General features: G+C 39.5%; 1 protein-coding gene across 8 annotated transcripts in view; it reads right to left on the reverse strand.

The window, feature by feature from the left end:
* Positions 1-22,966, reverse strand: part of OSBPL1A (oxysterol binding protein like 1A) — a 266,965-nt gene that overhangs the window by 98,681 nt on the left and 145,318 nt on the right. For all 8 annotated transcript variants that reach the window (XM_053206295.1, XM_027068657.2, XM_015076139.3 and 5 more), the window contains one exon: positions 5,867-6,029. In XM_053206295.1, the coding sequence (XP_053062270.1) occupies positions 5,867-6,029 (163 nt within the window). The remainder of the gene's footprint in view (positions 1-5,866; positions 6,030-22,966) is intronic.

Raw genomic sequence — 22,966 nt, forward strand, 5'->3', positions numbered from 1 at the left:
GAGGTATGAAGGTAGAATGGACAAGCTTTGGGCTGGGTTTCATGGATGTGTTACATGAATGTCACAAATCACTCCTAGGTTTCTGGCTTTGAGAGGAGAGAAGTGCTATGCACTAAAATGAGGCAAACCCCAGGAAGAGGATCTGGGAGAAAGATCAAAAATTCATTTTTTATTTATCCAGCTGACAGCTGAGTCTGAGTTAGAGATATAAATGTGGTAGTCAGAATAATGGTCCCCCAAACATGTCCACGTCCTAACCTGTGGCACCTGTGGATAGATTACCTGGTATGGTAAGAGGACTCTGCAGATGTGATTAAGGACCTTGAGATAGGTAGGTTACCCTGGATTATCTGGGCGGGCCACTGTAATTCCTAAAGTCCTTTAATTTTTTTTTTTTTAACGTTTATTTATTTTTGAGACAGAGAGAGACAGAGCATGAACGGGGGGAGGGGCAGAGAGAGAGGGAGACACAGAATCGGAAGCAGGCTCCAGGCTCTGAGCCATCAGTCCAGAGCCCGACGCGGGGCTCGAACTCGCGGACCGTGAGATTGACCTGAGCTGAAGTCGGACGCTTAACCAACTGAGCCACCCAGGCGCCCCACCTAAAGTCCTTTAAAAAGTGAGGGAGAAAAGTCTGAGTCAGTGAGAGAGCTTGGAAGATGTCACACTGCTGGCTTTGAAGATAGAGGATGGGGTCTCAAGTCAAGGAATGCAGGTGGTCTCCAGAAACTAAAGAAGTCAGGGAAACAGATTCTTTCCCAGAGCCTCCATAAGAAACACAGCCCTGCCAAGACCTCAACTTTGGAACTTCTGACATCCAGGACCATAAGAAAATAAATCTGCATTGTTCAAAGACATTTGTGGTAATCTGTCATAGCAGTGACAGGAAACTACTACAGAATGCTAAGTTAGTATTTAAAATGATGTGATATTGGGGGTGCCTGGGTGGCTCAGTCAGTTAAGTGTCCAACCTTCGGTTTTGGCTCAGGTCATGATCTCATGGTTTGTGAGATGGAGCCCCACATTGGGCACTGTGGTGATAGTGCAGAACATGCTTGGGATTCTTTCCCACTCTCTCTGTCCCTCCCCTGCTTGTGCTCTCTCTTAAAAAAATAAATGAAATTGGCGTGCCTGGGTGGCTCAATCGGTTGGGCGGGCGACTTCAGCTCAGGTCATGATCTCTCTGTCTGTGGGTTCGAGCCCCATCAGGCTCTGTGCTGGCAGCTCAGAGTCTGAAGCCTGCTTCGGATTCTGTGTCTCCCTCTCTCTCTGCCCCTCCCCTGCTTGCTCTCTGTCTCTCTCTCTCTCTCAAATAATAAACATTAAAAATAAATAAATAAATAAATAAATAAATAAAATGATGTGATATAAAAATGAAGGCAGAAGAAACAATAACAAAAGTTCTTGAGAAGGTACAAGGAGATGGGTACATGAATATATGATATGAGGAAGGGACGGCTTCAATTGAGGAGGAACATTTCTTCTCTTCAAAAAAATTTTTTTTAATGTTCATTCATTTTTTTGAGAGACAGAGATGGAACGTGAGTGGGGGAGGGGCAGAGAGAGAGAGAGAGGGAGACACAGAATCTGAAGCAGGCTCCAGGCTCTGAGCGGTCAGCACAGAGCCTGACATGAGGATTGAACCCATGAATCATGACCTGAGCCGAAGTAGGAAGCCCAACTGACTGAGCCACCCAGGCGCCCCTCTTCTTTTTTTTAACAGAAAGGAAGAATGAAGTGGGAGTGAAGGGTGAAGTGTGAAGACTATAGTGAGAAGATGGAAGTCATTCCCAAAGGGCGGCTTTTATACCTCAATGAATTATTTGGCGAGGTCATCAGCAACTCAAGACTTGAAGCTGGGGCTTCTGATTCTTAATTTTAATGCAGTTCTACACTGCAAATGATTTGCAAGATTTCTAGCAGGAAACAGTAAGAGTGGCCACAGAAAGGCTACTGTTGAGGCAAGAGTAACAAAACTCAGGTGAGTCCTTTAGGGCAGGAAGGAGCAAAGGCATGGCACCTGCCCTCTCCTTCATTTCTACAGCCCTGGTGCCACATGCTGACTGACCAAGGCACCTGCACTCAGCCTCAGGGTCCTTCTCAACACAGCCAACCTTAAAGCAGCAGGTACTGCAAACCAATCTGAATTGGTACTCGAGATGCGATGTACTTGCCAATCCTCACCTAGGGACTACAGTTCTTTTTATCTCCTCGTCCCAGAGAAGACTGATTTTGGAGAGTGTTTTGAGTGTTAAAATATGTCTGAGAAGCAGAAAGATGACAGTAGCTGCTAAATGTCTATCAAGTAGAGAATAATCAAGAAAACAGTGGTGAATCATATCACGGACTTTTATACAACCTTTAAAAAGAATGAGCTAGAATTGTACTACTGATGGGAAAAATTTCAAGTTATGTCGTTACATGACAACACAGATCCAGGGGCATGTGGGTGGCTCAGTTAAGCGTCTGACTCCTGATTTCAGCTCAGGTCATGATCTCAGGGTTCATGAGATCCAGCCCTGATTCAGGCTCCAAGCTATCAGCAGATTCCAAGCTATCAGATTCTTTGGATTCCTCTCTCTCCCTGCCCCTCCCCAACTTGTGCACCTCTCTCTCCCTCCCTCCCTCTCAAAATAAACATTAAAAAAAAGAACAAAAATGCAACTCCAGAACAATGATACAGCTATTTCCATTCCTGATTAAAAACAAAACAAAACAAAGCTGTATGTAAACATACGCATACACATGGGAATGCTTTAAAAAGGCCTGGAAGAGAATATATCAGGCTATAAGAACTTCCAAGGAAGACTGTACATTAGGATAAGGGACGAAGGGAAAATTTCACTGAGTAACGCACACACTTTCATATTGAATTATTACAATTTTTTTCATGAACATTAAATTTTTTCTCTCTTAAAAAAAAACATAAAAGATGAGCAACTGTGGCACAAAAACAGACACTGGAATAGAATAGAGAACCCAGAAATGGACGCACAAACGTATGGCCAATTCATCTTTGACAAAGCAGGAAAAAATATCCAATGGAATAAAGACAGTCTCTTAAGCAAGTGGCGCTGGGAAAACTGGAGACATGTAGAAGAATGAACCTGTACCACTTTCTTACACCATACAGAAAAATAAACTCAAAATGGATGAAAGACCTAAATATAAGACAGGAAGCCATCAAAATCCGCGAGGAGAAAAGCAGGCAAAAACCTCTTTGATCTTGGCTGTAGCAACATCTTACTCAACACATTTCCGGAGGCAAGGGAAACAAAACCAAGAGTTAACTATTGGGACCTCATCAAAATAAAAAGCTTCTACACAGCAAAGGAAAAACCAGCAAAACTAAAAGGCAACTGACAGAATGGAAGAAGATATTTGCAAACAACTTATCAGATAAAGGGTTAGTATCCAAAATCTATGAAGAGCTTATCAAACTCAACACCCAAAAAACAAATAATCCAATGAAGAAATGGGCAAAAGACATGAATAGACACTTCTCCAAAGAAGACATCCAGATGGCCAACCGACACATGAAAAAATGCTCAACATCACTCATCATCAGGGAAATACAAATCAAAACCACAATGAGATACCACCTTTCACCTGTCAGAATGGCTAACATTAACAACTCAGGCAACAACAGATGTTGGCAAGGATGAGGAGAAAGAGGATCTTTTTTGCACTGCTGGTGGGAATGCAAGCTGGTGCAGCCACTCTGGACAATAGTATGGAGGTTACTCAAAAAATTAAAATAGAACTACCCTCTGACCCAGCAATTACACTGCTAGGTATTTAGCCAAGGGATACAGGTATGCTGTTTTGAAGGGACACATGCACCCCAATGTTTACAGCAGCATTATCAACAATAGCCAAAGTATGGAAAGAGCCCAAATGTCCATCACTGGATGGTGGATAAAAAAGATGTGGTACATACATATACAATGAAGTATTACTAGGCAATCAAAAAGAATGAAATCTTGCCATTTGCAACTACGTGGATGGAACTAGAGGGTATTATGATAAGTGAAATTAGTCAGAGAAAGACAAATTTCATATGACTTCACTCATAGGAGGACTTTAAGATACAAAACACATGAACATAAAGGAAGGGAAACAAAGATAGAAAAACAGGGAGGCCGACAAAAACATAAGAGACTCTTAAATATGGAGAACAAACAGAGGGTTACTGGAGGGGGTGTGGGAGGGGGGATGGGCTAAATGGATAAGGGGCATTAAGGAATCTACTCCTGAAATCACTGTTGCACCATATGCTAACTAACTTGGATGTAAATTAAAAAAAAGAAAAAGAAAAAGAAAAAAAAAAAGAAATAATGATAGCCTGGGGGAGCGGGGTGGGGGAAAGATGAGCAGCTCAAGTGTCTGGGCTCTTTTATATTCAGATCTTTTTGCACTTAATCCTATGATCCCTCTAGTGACTTTCTCTTTTGGATGTCCCCAAACGGAAGGAATATAGGAGATAACACTACTGGACTTGGCCCAGGGTAGGTGTGAAAAAATCCTGGCAGGCTCCGATGTCATTCCCGCCCCCCACCCCCCACTTCCCTCAGTTGTGTTAAATACTTCCTTTGCCTCATCACTTATCTCACTGCCTTCAAATCCTAGCTTCACTTTCTCTTCCCAATGAGTCACTCCTTTCACAAAATGCCTTATCCAAATGACATCATCATCAGTATCATCTTTTCTACTCCATAATCTGGCTATTAAAATTACTTTTCCCATTCTTTTGATTATATCACACTTCCCACAATAACGAATCTGTTTACCTTAACAAATCTCTTCTCTGTAAGCCTAGCAACAACCATTTTCCCTGTCCTATATGATCACACTGTTGTCTTTCATTTCCTCAACCCAATCTTCTTTCATTCCCATTTCTCTTACTTCTCACTGCACTTCCTTTAATCTCCTACTGTGAATGTGACCCTTTCACTCCCTGTTCACGGAGGTCTCCCGCTTTCACGGTCAAGTTCTACAAGATCAGTCATTGCGTATGTCCACCTATTCTGTAATAACTTGATGTCCTCAAATAAGAGTTAGTTTCAGCCTCACTCGTCTGCAGCCACTCCTCCAAGCACCCCACCTCAAAAATTCTAAAGCAAATTCCTCAAAGGTCCTAACTACTTAGTGGGACATCCCCTCCCAAGTCAGTCCCACCTCCCCACACGTCTCCTTTTTTGGAGCACCTTGGACATGACAGGCATGGTCCTAAACACAGTTTACACACAGGAACTCATTTAATCCTGACTCAGCCTGATGAAATGGATACTGTAATTATCCCCATTTTAAATATGTGTGAACAGAGAACTAGAGGTCACAGAACTTGCCCAAGGTCACACAGCCAGCTGGTGTAAGAAGCAGGATTCCAATTTAGGCTGTGGGATCCCTGCTCATTTTGGCATGTATTTCTGAGGCACAACTAAGCACTTCTTTTCTCTGCTCCAGCCACACTGCCATTTCCCCTCTTTGGCACTCAGCATACTGGACCGCAACCACCATACTCATCTCTGTCCTTTAAGGATTCAGAGTACTCTCTGATGACAGAAACTGTCCCTTGCTCTACCCTTAAACATACAATAGCACCCTGAAGTAGGAGGTATTTAATGGTCACTGAACAAATTCTTGAGTTTTCACAGCACTCCCTCTCCATCCACGTTGGTGGACTCAGTCCCAACTCGCAGCCTCCTGCCTCAGTACCCCCACACCAAAAAGAAACTGTGTGGGGAGCTGTGGTGCTACATGTCCTCTGCTGTCTCCAGGACACTGCAGGTGACATCTCTAAGAAGACGTTCAGGTGGTGGGCTTCAAACCACCCACAACACAGGTGGCAGGATTCTAGACTTACCTGATAGTGCATCATAGAACTCGTCTTCGCTGAGGATGCTGTGGGGTGGCGAGCCTTCAACCAGAGATCGCTCTAATTCATGGTGTTCAGTGGCCAGAGTCTCCAGTGCTTCTGACAAAATTTTGTTTTTTTCTTGCTCCTGTTCCAATTTAAAATTCCTCACCTGCAAGAAAACAGATACACAAAAAAAGACTTCAGTGACAGGAGACATACGCTTATTCAAAGGGATGTAAAATTTATTTGCTTTTGATCCAGTTCCATCACAACATCAGAAATGAAAACAGTTGTGTTATATGCATGCACGGATGAATGAGCACAATTACTAAACTAATTCTGTTCTTCCTGTGGGGCCTTTTCTCACAACAGCTCTAGCTAATGAAAATAGATTAAGACTAGCAAATTTCGCTCAAATGATCAAGATTCTAGTATAAGAACGTGAGCCAATTTAGAAGTCAGATAAAATTTAAAAAAGACAGAGTATCTCTCTCTGACATTAATCATGAAATTAAGCCCATTTTGACTAAAATAATTAAAACCATTCTAAATATTAAAATGTATACCACATCAAAGTATAAGATACAATCCTCGAGTTTACTTCTGAAAGAGCTGGAGTATCAAATGAAAGGAAATGAGTGGCCACATAATGACATTTTAACTTCCATTTTTCAATTCCATATTTTGGTTATGGTTCTCTATTTTACCTTGAATTTAGTACACTAACAACAACAAAAAGATTATAAAAAAAGGTAATGCCTGGTTTCATTTTTCATCTTTTAATGAGATCATCCATTCTTCCTAATTCAAGAGCATCCCAACCTTTGCAGTTAACTAATACCCTCTGAAATTTAAGTAAGCTGATCCTCCTGTAAAATAGCAGGTGCTAGATTTGGTGTGGACAGTTTCACCTGTCTTGATATTGGAACTCTAGAAATCACAACTATTCCGCAATCTCCCCCAAGTTCTATTCCAAAGGGTCTGCCATTACTCACTGTGCAATCGCAGAAGTCTCATGTTCTTTAACTTCCTTGCCTGAAAATTAGATTATTAGACAACAGTGGAAACTTCTATCAGTAGTCTCCAAACTTGTGTGTGTGTGTGTGTGTGTGTGTGTTTTAACTTGGGCAGAGCAGAACCCATCTCAGAAATAACCCCAACACAGGAAATAGAGGTTTTCCAAAGCTGCACTGGGTGACACTGGTACACTCAGGAGCGCTATGGCTTTCTTTGGCTTCCATCCAAAGTGGGGGCTGTTCCAACAGTTTGAAAAGCACCGGATGGGGGTACTCTACAACCTCCTCCAGGTCCGAAGTTCTGGCTCTGGGTCTTGGGAGCCACAGAAGCCTCTCCGCTGCTCTCTGAATTACTCTCTGCTGAATCTCACCCTTTCACCTCCTGACACCCACTTGCACGCTCCCTTCCCTTTGGTTCTGACTCCAGAGTCCTTTGTAGCCCTGAGTCCCTGACAGCCACATAAACAGGTTCAACAAGCGAAGAGTGACAGAACTTAAAAACACAGCTTTACTGAAATGCTAAGTTCATAACCGAAATGGAGTAAAGCTTTCATTATCTTGGGAATAGTTCCAGTCTTCAGGCACCTAAGTGTTTATCATTATGGTAATGAGATTATTATTATTATTATAGCTGTGATCATGAAATAAAAATAGCAATAAATGATAAATGTGCAAAGATGTGAAAAACTGAAAAAAATACTTATATAATTTTCAAGAAATTGCAAAATACTTGTAAATATCCTTATAATCTGGATTTTACCTCCAGAGGAAATACTATTATGGCTGGAGTCAACTTAAAAATGAAACGGGAGCTCCTGCGTGGCTCAGTCAGTTAAGCATCTGACTCTTGATCTGGCTCAGGTCATGATCTTGAGGTTCTGAGATCAAGCCCCGTGTTGGGCTCTGTGCTGGGCTTGAAGCCTGCTTAAGATTCTCTCCCCCTCTGCCCCTCCCCTATGCGCACTCTCTCTCCCTCAAAATAAACCTAAAACAAAAAAATCCAACCATTTCTTGGGTTAGACAATTCATTTATCTGTAAACAAGGACTACAAAATTGAGCATAATGTCCAAAATGATCCTCTCTTCAAATGGAAAAGATCTTTCAGCATTGTTGTATGTGTAGATTCCAAAATACCTCTGAGGAGGAATCAAGCTCCTTCACCCCTGCCCATCCACTCCCTTTAGCTTTACCTTTCTTTTTGGCTTTTCAAACATCAAAATGCAAATACGCTGTTGACACTGAACCTTTCAACATATGAATCAACTAAACTTAGTAACTCAACTAACCCTTCTAGTTACAGATAGGTTAGTTTTATACCTACATTCATCTAGATTTTAGAATAGTGGCAAAATAAATGATCGAGGCCCCCAAATATAGTGTTCCCTCAACAGAATCTTATTCAAACTCCAATTTATCCTTAACCATCTGAAATATGCATCCCTTCATTTCTGCTATTTGGACACATGCTTTCAGTTGCTCTTACCAGCAGGGAAAGGGGTGGGAAGCACAAGCAGGAGAAGAGGCCCGCACCACTACTCCTGCTCTTACCTTGATGACCTGGCTGCACGTGTACCTGCTTCAAGAGTAACAGGATCTTCCGCACTGAAGGAAGAAACCTCACTCTAAAATTGCACACAAGACGGCAAGTTCTTCCATCATGTACACTGACCGCACCTGAGAGCAGATCTACACCAGTGAAGAGCTCTTTATTGCTTTAGAGAGGCATCTAAGAATATACTTCACGGCCATCCATACCTTTCAGCCTATTAGATCACTGGAATGATGTAATTCCAATCTCGGGCCTTCAGAAACACCAGGGGACAACCCGGCATTTAAAAATTAGTGCAAAACTACTGATAAAGGTATGCAGAGTGGAAGTTCATGATCAGTGAAGTCCAGCATATGGGTTTATAATCACATTAGAACATTTCTAGAATATGGTGATTTTTTCAAATTAAATATAAAAGTGAAATACAAAATTTATACCCTCAGCCCTATAACTTTCCCATAACAAAAATTAACACATCACAATGTGAACATAAAGATCAGACTTTATTAGGAATAATTTAAGGACTGAACCATCACACACTTAATAAGAAACATATATATGCTCCACGTCCGTATCACTTTAGACTAACGCAAATACAAGCCTTTCCACTAGTCTTCTCAAACCACAGCAACACAATCTATTGTCTTACTCTCTTTCATGCTGGCATGTGAAATTTCACAATGAACACTTCCAAAGTGTTCTTCACACCAACAGTGAACAGATGCCGGCTAAAGAATCAAGAGTTTTAAAAAGTTACGTGCTACCCAGTGCACGCACATTTTATCTACTCTCGTTCTACAAAGTGCCTTGTTACTCACCCACGTTCCACAGAGGTTAAGTCAGGCAGACACAATAATTAAATCTGGCAAAGGCATACTAAGTGGGGAGTAAGTGATGAGTATTCACAGAATACTGTGTCCAATTATCCAATTACAGGTTAGGTGAAATTCTGGCCTTGATCAATCTGGTAAGCTACCTTCAACTGGCCACACTCTCATCAGCTAAACAGCATTAGCCTTATTTCTTATTATTGGATGTGTGGCTACAACACAGAATGTATTAGCTTAACTCTGAAGCCCTAGATCTTCGATTTTAAAACATCTAATTTTATCTCTCAGATAAAGAATTACATTGACCTTTATTTTGTGGTTACAGAACCAACACTATACTAACTTCAAGGCTTTTTTAAAGATACGTACTTTAGGCGACTCCCCACAATGGCCACATAGCTGTTAAAGTGAGTCTGCTCCTTTACAGCTGGTAAGGGCTCTTCTCCAAGTCTACCGAGTTGTTTTGGTAGAAGAGGATGGAGCTCTTTCACGTGAATGACCCTCAGCATTACTTCTGAATCCATAGCCAGGCCGAATCACACCCTCACCTCCAGGGTACAAGAAAATTCAGGTTTGATCCCACATCTAAAGCGCAATCAAGTGTAAAAATATATCCTCATGACCATATAGTACATACTTTGTTTTATAGATTTACAAAGCACCTTTACACACACATTTAATTTTAAAAAGTTTTTTTTAACATTTATTATCGAGAGACAGAGACAGAGCATGGGCACGGGAGGGGTAGAGACAGGGGGAGTCACAGAATCCGAAGCAGGCTCTAGGCTCCTCACTGGCAGCACAGAGTCCGACACGGGGCTCGAACCCACAAACCGCGAGATGGTGACCTGAGCCGAAGTCGGACGCTTAACCGACTGAGCCAGCCAGGCGTCCCCTTTACACACACATTTTCAAGTTTTCATGGACTCTAATGCCCTTCTTCCATGCCATTCCATCACTGCTTTTCAAGGGTAATGCACTTCCTTATGTTCCTGAAGACCTTTTTTGTTTTTCGGTCTTTCCTACCACTAAAAAAAAGACACTTATTTAAACACAAACGTGCCTTAGTGACCAAAGGAGACCTGACAGGAGAACAGGGAGATGAGGCGGGTTCTGCAAGGCAGTTGTGGTGGGGGAGGAGAGATGGCTTAAAGCTTGCAGATGGCTGGGAGAACTCTGGCTTTGATGCTGAGATGGGAAGCTTTTGGAGAGTTCTGAAGCAGAGGAGTAACATCATCTGATTTCCATTTGCATACAGTCTCTCTGGCCAACAAGGAGTCAGGGGGAGGTCAAGAGTCCAATCAGAAAGATCCCTTAAAGGGCTGCTGCAACAGTCAGGGTAAGATGAGATGGGCAAGAGCAATGAAGAGAGCAGAGAAGTAGTCATAGCCTGAATACACTTTGTAGGAAGGCCTAAATGACTTGCTGATAGACTGCCTACGGGATATGAAAGAAAAGAGAAATCAAAACTCCACAGTTTTGGCCTAAGCTAAAGACAGAGCCATCATTACCTAAACCGGGGAAGACTGCAGAGGGAGCAGAGACCATCAGGAACTCTGTTTCGTACATGGTTAAGTCTGAGATGCTGTCAGATAGCCAAGTGCAGGGGTCAAGTAGACAATTCGGTATCAAATCTGGTGTTCAGGGAAGAGGTCCAGGCTGGATAGAGAATTCTGAGAGTCATTTGCAAATAGATTGTATTTTAAGCTATGAGAGTAGAAACAATCACTAAAGGAGAAAGTGAGGTATAAACAGGAAGACATCCAAGGACTTTTCTTCTGATAGGATATGAGAAAGAACCAGCACAGAAAACAAAACAAAACAAAAAAAAAAAAAAAAGAGAGGAAGAGAGACAGAAGGAAAAGTAGGAGTGTGTGGTGTCCTGTAAGCTTCGGAGAAGTACTTCAAAGAGGAGTTAAGTGATAAACTATGTCAAACACCAATGCTAAATAACATGGGAACTAGGAAAAGACCTCTGTATTTGGTGAGGAGATCACTGGTGAATTTGTCACGGGCATTTGCAGTGGAGCACTGAGAGAGTACTAAAGCAAAGATCTGAGTAGAGTGGGTCACGAAAAATGAGAGAAGGAAACAGAGAGAGTACAGCCCAAAATTTTGCCAAAAAGGGAAGGAGACAACTAGGGCAATTGCTGGAAGGGGCTATGAGAGTCAATAACGCTTTACTACGGAAAACACATTTTGAGAGAGCACATGTGCACATGTGAGTGGGGGAAGGGCAGAGTAAGAGAGGGAGAGAGAGAATCCCAAGCAGGCTCACACTGTCAGCACAGAGCCCAATGTGGGGCTTGAACCCATGAACTCTGAGATCATGACCTGAGCTGAAACCAAGAGTCAGATGCTTAACCAATGAGACACCCAGGTGCCCCCAGCATGTTTCTACATTGATAGTAAAGATTCTATAGAGAGGGGGAAATTAATGTGAGAGTGAGAGGAGAGAATTGCTGGAATGGTGTTCTTGAGGTTGCTAAAAAGGAGACTGACTTTGGCTCAGGTCATGATCTCACGGTTTGTGAGTTCAAGCCCCGCATCAGGCTCTGTGCTGACAGCTCAGAGCCTGGAGCCTGCTTCAGTTTCTGTGTCTCCCTCTGTCTCTGCCCAGCCCCCCCCCCCCCCCCCCCGCACTTGCAGTCTGTCTCTCTCTCTCAAAAATAAACATTTAAAAAAAACAAAAAAGGAGATCTAATCCACAAGTATACAGTTGGCCTTTGTTGGGGCACAGAAAGTCCACCCTTAGTTGCAGGAGGAAAGGCAGTAGAAATGGGCACAGATTTAGCTGCGTAGGTATGGGTAATAAACTTTTCTCCTAACTGCTTTTGTCTCAATGCATATGCAAGATACAGAGAAAAAGAAATGAAGAGGTCATTGACTTACAGATCCCAGCATGTTATGTAGTAAGAAGCCTCTAGTCTCTTAACACTATACACAAGAGAATCTGCCCTGAAAAATGAGATCATTTCCAAGGCTGTCCAAAGCCTCAGTCACACTAACCTCGTCAACTCCAAACAGGGCAGCTGTTGCTCTTCCTGTCATTTACAGTCAATGCTCACTGGCTCTTGGCACCATTAAAAAAGGTCCCTTTCTTACTGGCATTGCCATCTTCCTCAACCTGGCTCGAGACAAGAGGAAAAGAAATCCCAATGGGAATTTCCTCTGTGCCTCTCTGTTCTTAGGTTCCACCTCAAGAAATAAGATGAGGGCCTATATATGGTTGTTGACTTACTGACATATTTTAAGTAAAATGACCTCAATGGAGGTTGTTAAGCTGTTAATAATCTGATTAATAATCAATTACTTCCAACTGTATCTTCAGACATTTAAATTAAGGAGGAATTTGAGGGGATAACTGGCTCTGCCTACATGTAGGACAGAGCCCAATAAATAGGCACTAAAGAAATATTTGGTAAAAGAAAATGGGGGGTTTTAAAAGCAAGGTGGTAACACTTAGAAGAATATGAACTCAGAATATTTCATAATTATTCTATCAGGCTGATTTTAAAACAACGTCCCAAAGAAATAAAATCAATGAGAGATTAGTAGTATATACCAACGATATAACAATGTGGAACAATTCACTTCTACAATGTACTACCAATAGTAGATTCAATACATATTTATTCCACTGCCTTCTTCAATGGTTTTGGCATTTAAAAATAATTTGGTACAAGTGATCTCAAATACTTTTCACTTTCAATTGCAAAGTTGAATCACTTGACAATGACCCTAAGATATATCTACATTAAATTAAAATTTCCACAAGCATGTATATTTTATATTCTAGAAGTAGCACTTACAGGATTATATTCCTATAAGTACTATGCATACTTCAATGCATAATTTCTAATATATATTTTGCATTATAATGTATTAAAAGTTTCAAAAGATTTTTATGTATCATGCACAGAAGAGAATGCTAAATTGCCATGTTAATGGTATATATTAAACACTTCAAACAACTTTCAATGTAATGTAATAAATCAGTGTAGGTTATATACAAATGGCAAAATTCTAAATCAGCCTATTTAATAAAGATTCTGAAAAGTAATTATTTTAAAGTAGTTTTTTAATCATGCATGGCTTTTTAACTCTCTATCAAATATCTGTTCATAATTGTATTCCCTACTGACCAGAATGATTCCTGGAACATGCTTAAAAATAAGTATCGCAACAATATTTTTAAATGAATAAACACCAAGGTGTATAGTAACAGGAGAGGTAGAGGAGGCACTGAAGCAATGCAAAATAACTTTTTTGGAAAAGATCTCTTCAACTAGTATTTATGATATTTCAATGTGTACCAAGAAAGTAATAACTGAGCAAAAATGTCCCTAAAAATCTCATTATTCTTAACTTCAGTATGAGTTTATCTAGCAAAAAAAAAAAAAAAAAAAAAAAAGGACAATTTCATAAGCATTTGTATACATAGGGCTAATTTTATATCCACTACCCATAAAGTATATGTATAGCATTTTACAGTTTAAAAGTCACTTTTACATACTATTAGTTCATTAAATCCTAACAACTCTATGAGGAATATGAATGTGTGTGTGTGTGTATTGCATAAAGTGAAGATCATAAGGTTTAAGTTCCTTGCCAAAGGTTAGCAGAGGAAGAACTGGAACCAAGATCTTTTAACTCCAAATCCCACAAGCTTTCCAATCCACGATGTGGCCCAGTAACACTGCTGATGGAAATACATGATCATGAGTCTTAGAAGCAGAGGTCTCACTTTAGGGAAATGGGTGAGGGGGAGGTGGCCAGGAAGGTAAAGGTTACCAGTTTGGTGGACCAAGAAAACGGGGACAGGGTGTGCACACAGACTATAGCAAAACATTTGTTAAAACTATTCCTTGGACCCCCATCAGGGATTAGATCCCTGTAAAATGGCATTTTACGTTAGAAATCTGGCTGACTCCATACCCTCCAGGAGAAAGATTTCTCATTCCAAGAATTAGTAGATCTGTTCTCTTCAAAACCTGGCTTAGAGCCAAGGTTCTCCGTCATGAAGAGTAGATCTGGTTCAGCTATAGGATCTGTTTGGTTTTCCCTTTTTTTAAATTAGAAGGCCTAGTTTTAGCCTAGCCCTGTTGAATCAAGACTTCCAGGAATGAACGAGGCCTGTGTATTGTTACAGAAATTGATAATTTCTCCCACTATCTGTGGGAGAATCCCAATTTGTTAGCTGGCTATACTGCCCTCCAGCTAAAAGATTATTTCTCATTCTGTCAGCCAGGGCAATATGACTAAATTCTGCCCACAAAGAAGGAAAGTATTATGAAGAATTCACCAGATCTCCTTAAAGGGAAGGGCATACTCCTATTTTTGCCCTTTGCTCCTTCCTGCTGACCATAAAATCAGATATATGGAATAGCCCTTAACATCTGAAACTGCTATACCAGGCCCAGACTGCCCACCTCCTGTCTCCTTTAAGGTGGAAAAAAGAATCTCTAACTTATTTAAGCTAATGTTACGAGGTTTAGAGTTTTCTTGAATGCTAACACTAACATTAATAGATGTAATGTTTTTTTTCAAAGTGCTACAGATTATTCTGATGTGGCTCCTGGATAAGAATTACTAATTTAGGAGAATTTCCTTTCAGTTACAAAATTTTATTGAACGCCTACTACTCTTTCAAAGTAAATGCTAGGAATACAAAGTAAAGTAAGAGATTGATTAATCCATGGAGACATTATGGTCTAGTGTGAGAAAAAGACACTTCATACCCAGCTGTTATATTAAAAATGCATATCCAGGGGTGCCTGGGTGGCTCTGTCGGTTGAACGTCCAACTTCGGCTCAGGTAATGATCTCGATGTTCATGACTTCGGGCCCTGCCCCATGTTGGGCTCTGTGCCGAGAGCTCAGAGCCTGGAGCCTGCTTCAGATTCTGTGTCTCCCCCTCTCTCTGCCCCTTCCCTGCTCATGCGTGGTCTCTCTCAAAAATAAATAAAAACATTAAAAAAAAAATTAAAAATGCAAATCCAGCATTACTTCTTCCTTAAAGCTTTTCAGTAGCTCCTTATTGCCTTTGGATAGTCTCCAAAGGTATGTGTACCCACGAAATAGAAAATCTTCCACATTTGTAAAAACATTAAACAAAATATTACATACACCGATATACAGAGAGAGATACAGACTGACAACAGTGCGTTCACATGGTCCACGTGCCACATGGTCAAGGCTAAAGTGCAGGCCACCCAGTAACGTTCAGGGAAGAGTATCAAGTACCGCTCAGAGACTGACAGAAGCACTCGCCTTCAGGACACTGTGCTGTACTACAGACTATGAGAGTTGGTTAGGAAGATTCACGGACAGTATTAATCCACAAAATACACCCATTTTAATAAAGGCTTCTGCAAAGGAACTTCAGAGTAAAGATAATGCTAATTATGGAAAGTGAGCCAGCAGAAAATGGCACAGGCTTCTACCACCAGTGCGTTGTTTGCTACACCTGGTGAAAACCTATTGTGCATAATCAGATGACAATAAGCCAGTTTTCCAGAAGATGTATACAACACAGCCACCTATTATTTACGTGTTGTTATTATGCCCTAAGATATAAACTAATGAGCATGTGAAGCCAAGACATTCGACTTAACATTTTACACCCGAGCTTCCACAGGAAGACAAACCTCCTGCAGTCTTTTCAGTGATATTTAAAGTCATGTGACTTTCAGTCCAGAGCTTTATTCTTTACATTTCTTCACTAAATGTAATAAAATCTTTAGAAACTCCTTTAAGGTGTTTCAGAAAAGACAAAAAAAAAAAAAAAACCCTACAAATCACTTGGGGAAACACTACTCTCAAACTACAAAAAAGTCTAAAATAGAAAACAGTATGATGAAAAAAGATACATTCCTTTGTCAGAAAATATTGCTATAAGGTACACAGACAAAAAGACTGGATGAAGATATAAAAAAACAATTTAGTGTGAGATATTTGCCCTATGGAAAACTACAGATGCTTTGAACATGTTTTGGCTAAATAATGTTTGAATAATGAACCACAAGAACTATGTTTTGTTATGAACCTCTAAAGGGTAAATGTACCAAAGATATATTCTCAATGGTAAATAATGAATTTAAAATGTCTTACGGAAAAACTATGTATAAGTGTAATACATTGATGGAGTTATTTTGACCATAAATTTTAATAGATTCTGATAAATTTGATATCACAATGTGAATAGGAAAATTAGAAAAATTAAAAAAATACAGACTAATCAGCAAAATAGATTAAAAACTTATAAGCAAAATATTAGTATGCTAAATTACGCACAAAGAGGAAATACATCCCAACTAAGGTGGGTATTTTTTCCTGGAATTTAAGGTGAGCTCAATTTTTAGAATCTATCAAAACAATCTTACATGATTATATTAACAGATTTCTACATTTGTAATTAACATACAAGCATATTACATATGTATATATATACACATATATATACAGAAAATGATTCAATAAAAGTAAACCAACTAAAAAACTAAGTTTTAAGAAAATTACAATTATGTGTGTATGCCTGTACATACATATACACACACAAATATATATAAATATATGAGAAGGAAACTTCAATATAAAAAAAACCCTGAAAAAGTCTACCAAAAAAACTTAGAGCAAACATCTTATTCCATGTTAAAATATTAAAAGCATTCCTCTTAAAATAAGGAATAAGAATGCCCATCACAAGTTCTTTTCAACGTTTGTGAAGCCCTAGTAACACATTTAGCCAAAAAACTAAAGATAGAACTGAGAAATGTTTTCAAAAGATATGGATGTCTGAATAGAAATGTCAGAGAATCTAGAATTATTTAGATATAAGAAGTGAGGTTGCTGGATGTAAGATTGATACACAAAAGTCAACATCAACCACAAAGCAAAATGTAATCCTTTCCTCCACTGAATTGCCTTGACACCTTTATCAAGACTTAGTTAATCAGATATGTGTGGAGATCATTTCTGGAATCTCTCATCTGTTGCATTCATCTGTGTGCCTACTCTTTCATCAATATCATATTCTCCCAATTATTATAACTTTATAGTAAGTGTTCAAATCAGGTAGTCTTAATCTTATAATTTTGTTCTCTTTCAAAATTGGTTTAGCTATACTAGGTCCTTTACATTTCTACATAAATTTTAGAATCAGTTTGTCAATTTCTAACAAAAAACAAAAGAACACAAAAAACCCTACTGGAATTCTTCCTGGGATTATTTTGACTCTATAAATCAATTTGGGGAGACCAGACATCTTAACAATAACAAGGATATCTGTATTTAGGAGTCTAGTTTCTCTCCATGTATCAAAATGAGAACAAAAACAAAATCTAACTCTTAATGGATTATAGATCCAAATGTAAAGTTAAAACTCGAACACTTTTGGAAGAAAACATAGGAGAAAATCTTAGCAACTATGGGCTTGGCAAAGATTTTTTTATATAGGTCATACAAAGATACACACACACGTATTATTATTATATATACTTATATATATAAGAAGCTTGGATATCTTCAATATCAAAACTTTTGCTTTTCAAAACATAATGTTAAGAAAATGAAAGGCAAGTAAGAGACTGGGAGAAACCACTTATCCAGTAAAGGACCTGTATCTAGACTGTATAAGGAACTCATCTAACTCAGCAACAGAATGACAACCCAATTTAAAAATGGGCACAGGGGGCGTGCCTGGGTGGCTCAGTTGATTAAGCGTCTGACTCTTGACTTTGTCTCAAGTCATGATCTCACGTTTGTGGGCTCAAGCCCCGCACTGGGCTCTGCACTGACAGTGTGGAGATTCTCTTTCTATGCCCCTCCATTGCTCAACTCTCTCTCAAATAAACAAACTTAAAAAAAAATAATACAAAAGGGCAAAGGACTTGAACAGACATTTCTCTAAACATACAAATGGCCAACAAGTATATGAAAAGATGTTTAACCCCTTCAGTCATTAGAGGAATGCAAATTATTACCAGGAGGTATCACTTTAAGTAATTAATTTTTAAGTAGGCTCCCTGCTCAACCTGGGGCTTGAACTAACAACCCTGAGATCAAGAGTCACATGCTCTACTGACTGAGACAGGTGCCCTGAGATATCACTTTATACTTACTAGGATGGCTATAGTTTTTTGTTTTTTTTTTTTTTTTTTTTTAAGAAAATAACAAGTGTTGACAAGGACGTGGAGAAAATGAAACGTGCACTCCTGTGGGGATGTAACATGGTACAGGTGCTGTGGAAAAGTTTGGTGGCACCTCAAAACGCTCAACAGACTACTGCCATGTGACCCAGGAAATTCAGTCTTAGGTATATACCCAAAAGAACTGAAACATTTTCAAACAAATACCTGTACAAAAATGTTAAAAGCAGCACTATTCACAACAGTCAAAAGCTGGAAGCAACCCAAATGTCCATAAACAAATGGATGAATACATAAAATGTGTTACATACATACAATGGAAAACTATTCAGCCATAAAAAGAACAAAGCACTGATACATGCTACAGTGTGCATGAAAATTGAAAAGTGTTATAAGTGAAAAGCTAGACACCAAAAGTTCAAATACTGTATAATTCATTTATGTGAAATGTTCAAAACAAGCAAATCCATAGGGACAAAACACAGATTAATCATTTTCAGAGGATGCAGAGTGACTGCCTAGTAAGTACAAGGTTCTCTTTTGAAGTGATGAAAATATTTTGAAAGTAGACAGACTGATGGTTGCACAACACTGTGACTTGCTAAATGCCACTGAATTACACACTCAAAATAGATATTTTTATGTTATATAAATTCTACCTCAGTTTTTTTTTAATCAAAAAAGAAGTCCCACAAACATTAATTTCCCATATGACCTGGCTATTCTACTTATTTCTAGGTATTTACCTAAATGAAATGAAGCATTATGTCCACACAAAGACTTATACACAAATGCTAACAACTTTATTTACAATAGCCAAAAACTAGAAACAATCCATATGTCTGGCAACAGGTGAAAAAAAAAATCCTGGTACATGGTGAAATGCAATACTACTCAGCAATAAAAAGTAACAAACTATTGATACAGGCAACAACATAGATGAATCTCAAAATAATTAGTCTGAGTTAAAGAAGCCAACCTCCTACACCTCCAAAAAAGTACAAACTGTATGATTCCATTTATGTAAAATTCTAGAAAATGCCTACTGATCTGTAGTGGTAGAAAGCTAATCAATAGTCTCTTGTACTGGGGTAGGTGGGAAAGTGGGAGGTATTACAAAACGCAGGAAGAAACTTCTGGAAGTAAGCATTCTTTATCTTGATTGGCATGATGGTTTCACTACTGTAAACATCCATTAAACTGAGTTACACTTTAAATATGCGTAGTACTGTGTAGAAGTTATACCTCAATAAAACTGTAAAAAATTGATCATATTTAGCAAGAGTAAGGGCCTAGTAAAAAGACCACTCAATACTGATAATGGGACTTAAAATAATACATTTCTTATGCGAACATATTTTCAAAGAGTATGTCTGTAAAAGAAAAATATTCACTGATGCTACTGAAAACAACGTCAGTATTAAATAGTCATGTATACTGCATTTGTGTGTTCGCCAATACCCCTAAACTAAGACCCACCAAAACCCCACCAGTGGTTGCTGGGTTCTGGTTTTTATATTTCTCTCCATCGTCAACAGAAGATAGCTTTCTGTACACTACTGCATATCTTCCATATCTCTCATAACTTCACAATTAGAAAAATACCTTTAGATATGTCTACTCAAGAACTGATGTTTGCATCAAATTTGCAAACACTGGCTTTGCATTAAACACAGAATGTTTGCAAGGTACTCTCAAACAGTGCAGAACACAGGGCTTCCGGAGGCATCCAGAATGAAAACCCCAACTGAGACTCTGTTCAGCACATTCTTGTCTCATTATGGTTGCAAAGCTTCTACCTAAAAATAGCTTACTCTTATATAACCACTCACCACAGATTTATATATTTTATGTATCCTTGAAATAAATTTCTTTTTTCAAGATGTGCCACCAGAGGTATAAACAATCATTTTTAAAAGCAGGGAAGTTTTATGGTAATCTAAACAAATCTGATTTTCAAAAGTTATTCAAAGATTCTGTCGTTGGTAGTTCTGATGAAAATAACTACAAAAAGTTATACATAGCAGAAGTAACACCTACCAAATCTCATTTTTTAAATGAATTTTTAAAATTTGCATACAATAAAGTCCATTTTAAGAGTATAGTTCAATGAATGTTCACAAATCTATACCCCATGTCACCAGCACCATTACAAAGATACAGAATATTTCTACTCCCACCCCCTGCCCCAAATTCTCCTGTGCTCCTTTACTGTCACTCTCCTGCTGTTCTCCCCACCCCCAGCAACCACCGCTCTCATCTCCATAACCATGCTTTCTTTAGGTTTGTCTGTTCTTGATTTCAAATAAATGGAGTCATGTACGACACACTCTTTTGTGTCTGGCTTCTTTCACGAAGTACAATGTTTTTCAGAATCACTCATGTTGTTGCAAGCGTAAGCAGCTTTTTTTCTGTTCCTGATGCCCATTCCACTAGACAGCCATACCCTGATTTCCAACTCTTACTTTTCTAACGCCTTTAGTTCGGTCTATGTGGGAACAGTGTTAAGTCCAGAAAGACAGTAACTTTAACTTTGTTATTACAGAATTTTGATATTTCATTGTTTTAACAAGTGTTTTGCAGTTCTTAACCTGGGGAGGGGGGGGGAGACTAAAATATGCCAGGATCACAATTCAGTAGGTTCTAATTCCATCTGAAGAAAGCATTTTAATTAAAGCAGTGCTTCCCAAGTTTTGCAAGTCATGGCACAAACAGAATACAATCTTTGTATGGCAAACAGAAGAGATCAGCCACCTGGTTTGGGGGTCTGCCCATTCTAAGTGGAAAGGATTATTCATCTGAAGCTCACTACTTGGAGAGCTCTGTTAAGATATAGTTAAAGAGGGGCATCTGGGTGGCTCAGTCGGTTAAGCGTCCAACTCTTGGTCTTGGCTCAGGTCATGATCTCACGGTTTGTGAGCTGAAGCCCTGTGTCAGGTTCTGCGCTGAGAGCCTGTTTGGGATTCTGTCTCTCCCTCTCTCTCTCTGCCCCTTCCCTGCGTGCACTCTCTCTCAAAATAAGTAAATAAACTTAAAAAAAAAAAAGATACAGTTAAAGGACAAGTATTCTTATTTTAAAAACCTATATTGGATTTTATAGAAAAAATCTTCTGCACACATAAAACCGTATGTAAAATATTGATTAAACAACCAAAGTAATGTGAAAATCCTTAGAGTCTTAAAACAGTGAATGTGGCTTATTTTCCCTTCTTTGAGTGCAGCACTTAAATTATTTTTGTCTTCAAAATTTTTAAAAATTGACCCATGACTGAACTGGTGGCCACATGGCCCTTCCAAGCCCAGTACAATACAACTTCTTTTTTATTGAATTTAGATTCAAATGAGTTAACATATAGCGTAGTGTTGGTGTCAGGAGTAGAACCCAGTGATTCATCACTTACCTACAACAGCCAGTGCTCATCCCCACAAGGGCCCTCCTTAATGGCCGTCACCCATTATAATACAACTACTAATCAAAGGGGAGTCATTATGCTTCTCATGCAATAAATACTCATCACCACCTACACCATGCCAGGCATGCCAAGCTTCAGAGGATCAGCAACGAACAATATAGACCAAACTCCCTGCACTCAGAGAACTTATAGTCCACTGGGAGGAAACAGCTAGAAATGTCTGCTAGATGGTGGAAAACATTGAAAGCAAAAATAAAGCTGGGAAGGGGGAAGCCAGTCCTGGGAGACACGATGGCCAGAGAACTCAGTGATCAGGTGCCACTGAGTTAAAGGCTGCCAAAGCTGAGGGAGAGAACCAGGCAAGGACCTGGGAGAAGTGTGTTCCAGGAAAGGGAAGAGTGAACGTTCTGAGGGGGAAAAGGCTCCCAGTCTGCGGGACAGAAGGAGGCCACTGTCCTCAGAACAAAGCTGGGGTTGTGGAGTGAAGCACATGAGAGGCCATGAGGTAGGGGAGCAGGGCCCTTCCCATGGGACTTTGCGGGACACCGTAGCAATCAAGACTCTTCCTCCAGCAGAATGGAAAGCCAATGCGAAGTGCCATGCTCTGTACTCAAACTTCATGTGGAACACTGGCTTCACTTCTGGAGGACGCATTTTTAGAAAAAACCTGAGAGAGATCATTGCAGAGTAAGAAAACGATCTGGAAAGCCCGACATTGTAGTAACAGTTGAAGGAACCTGTGGATGTTTGTAGAATTTACTAGTTGCTCCAAATAGCTGAGGTATTGTCCCAGGAGAGGAAACATTAAGTTTTTGTGATGTTGCAGAGCACAGACGTGAATTAAAAGAAAAATGGAAAAAGCTTCACCTTAATGTAAGGTTGAACCTTCTTTTACTTTTAGCTTTACCACAGGGGAATGGGTGGTCGTAAGGAAAAAACTCCCGTATAATAGTAGTATCAGCAGGAAGAGGAGGAGCCAACATCTAGGTATGTTTACCATATGTCAGGTGTTATGATAAATACCTGGCATACTATTTCATATAATCCTCCCACAATCCTGTGAGGTAGGTATTATTAATGATGAAGAAACTCAAGCTTATTGAGATTACATGACCTGCCTGAGATCAGCCAACTATTAAGTGACAGAGC

Source organism: Acinonyx jubatus, chromosome D3 (assembly GCF_027475565.1).
Source record: "Acinonyx jubatus isolate Ajub_Pintada_27869175 chromosome D3, VMU_Ajub_asm_v1.0, whole genome shotgun sequence".
Classification (NCBI taxonomy): Eukaryota; Metazoa; Chordata; class Mammalia; order Carnivora; family Felidae; genus Acinonyx; species Acinonyx jubatus.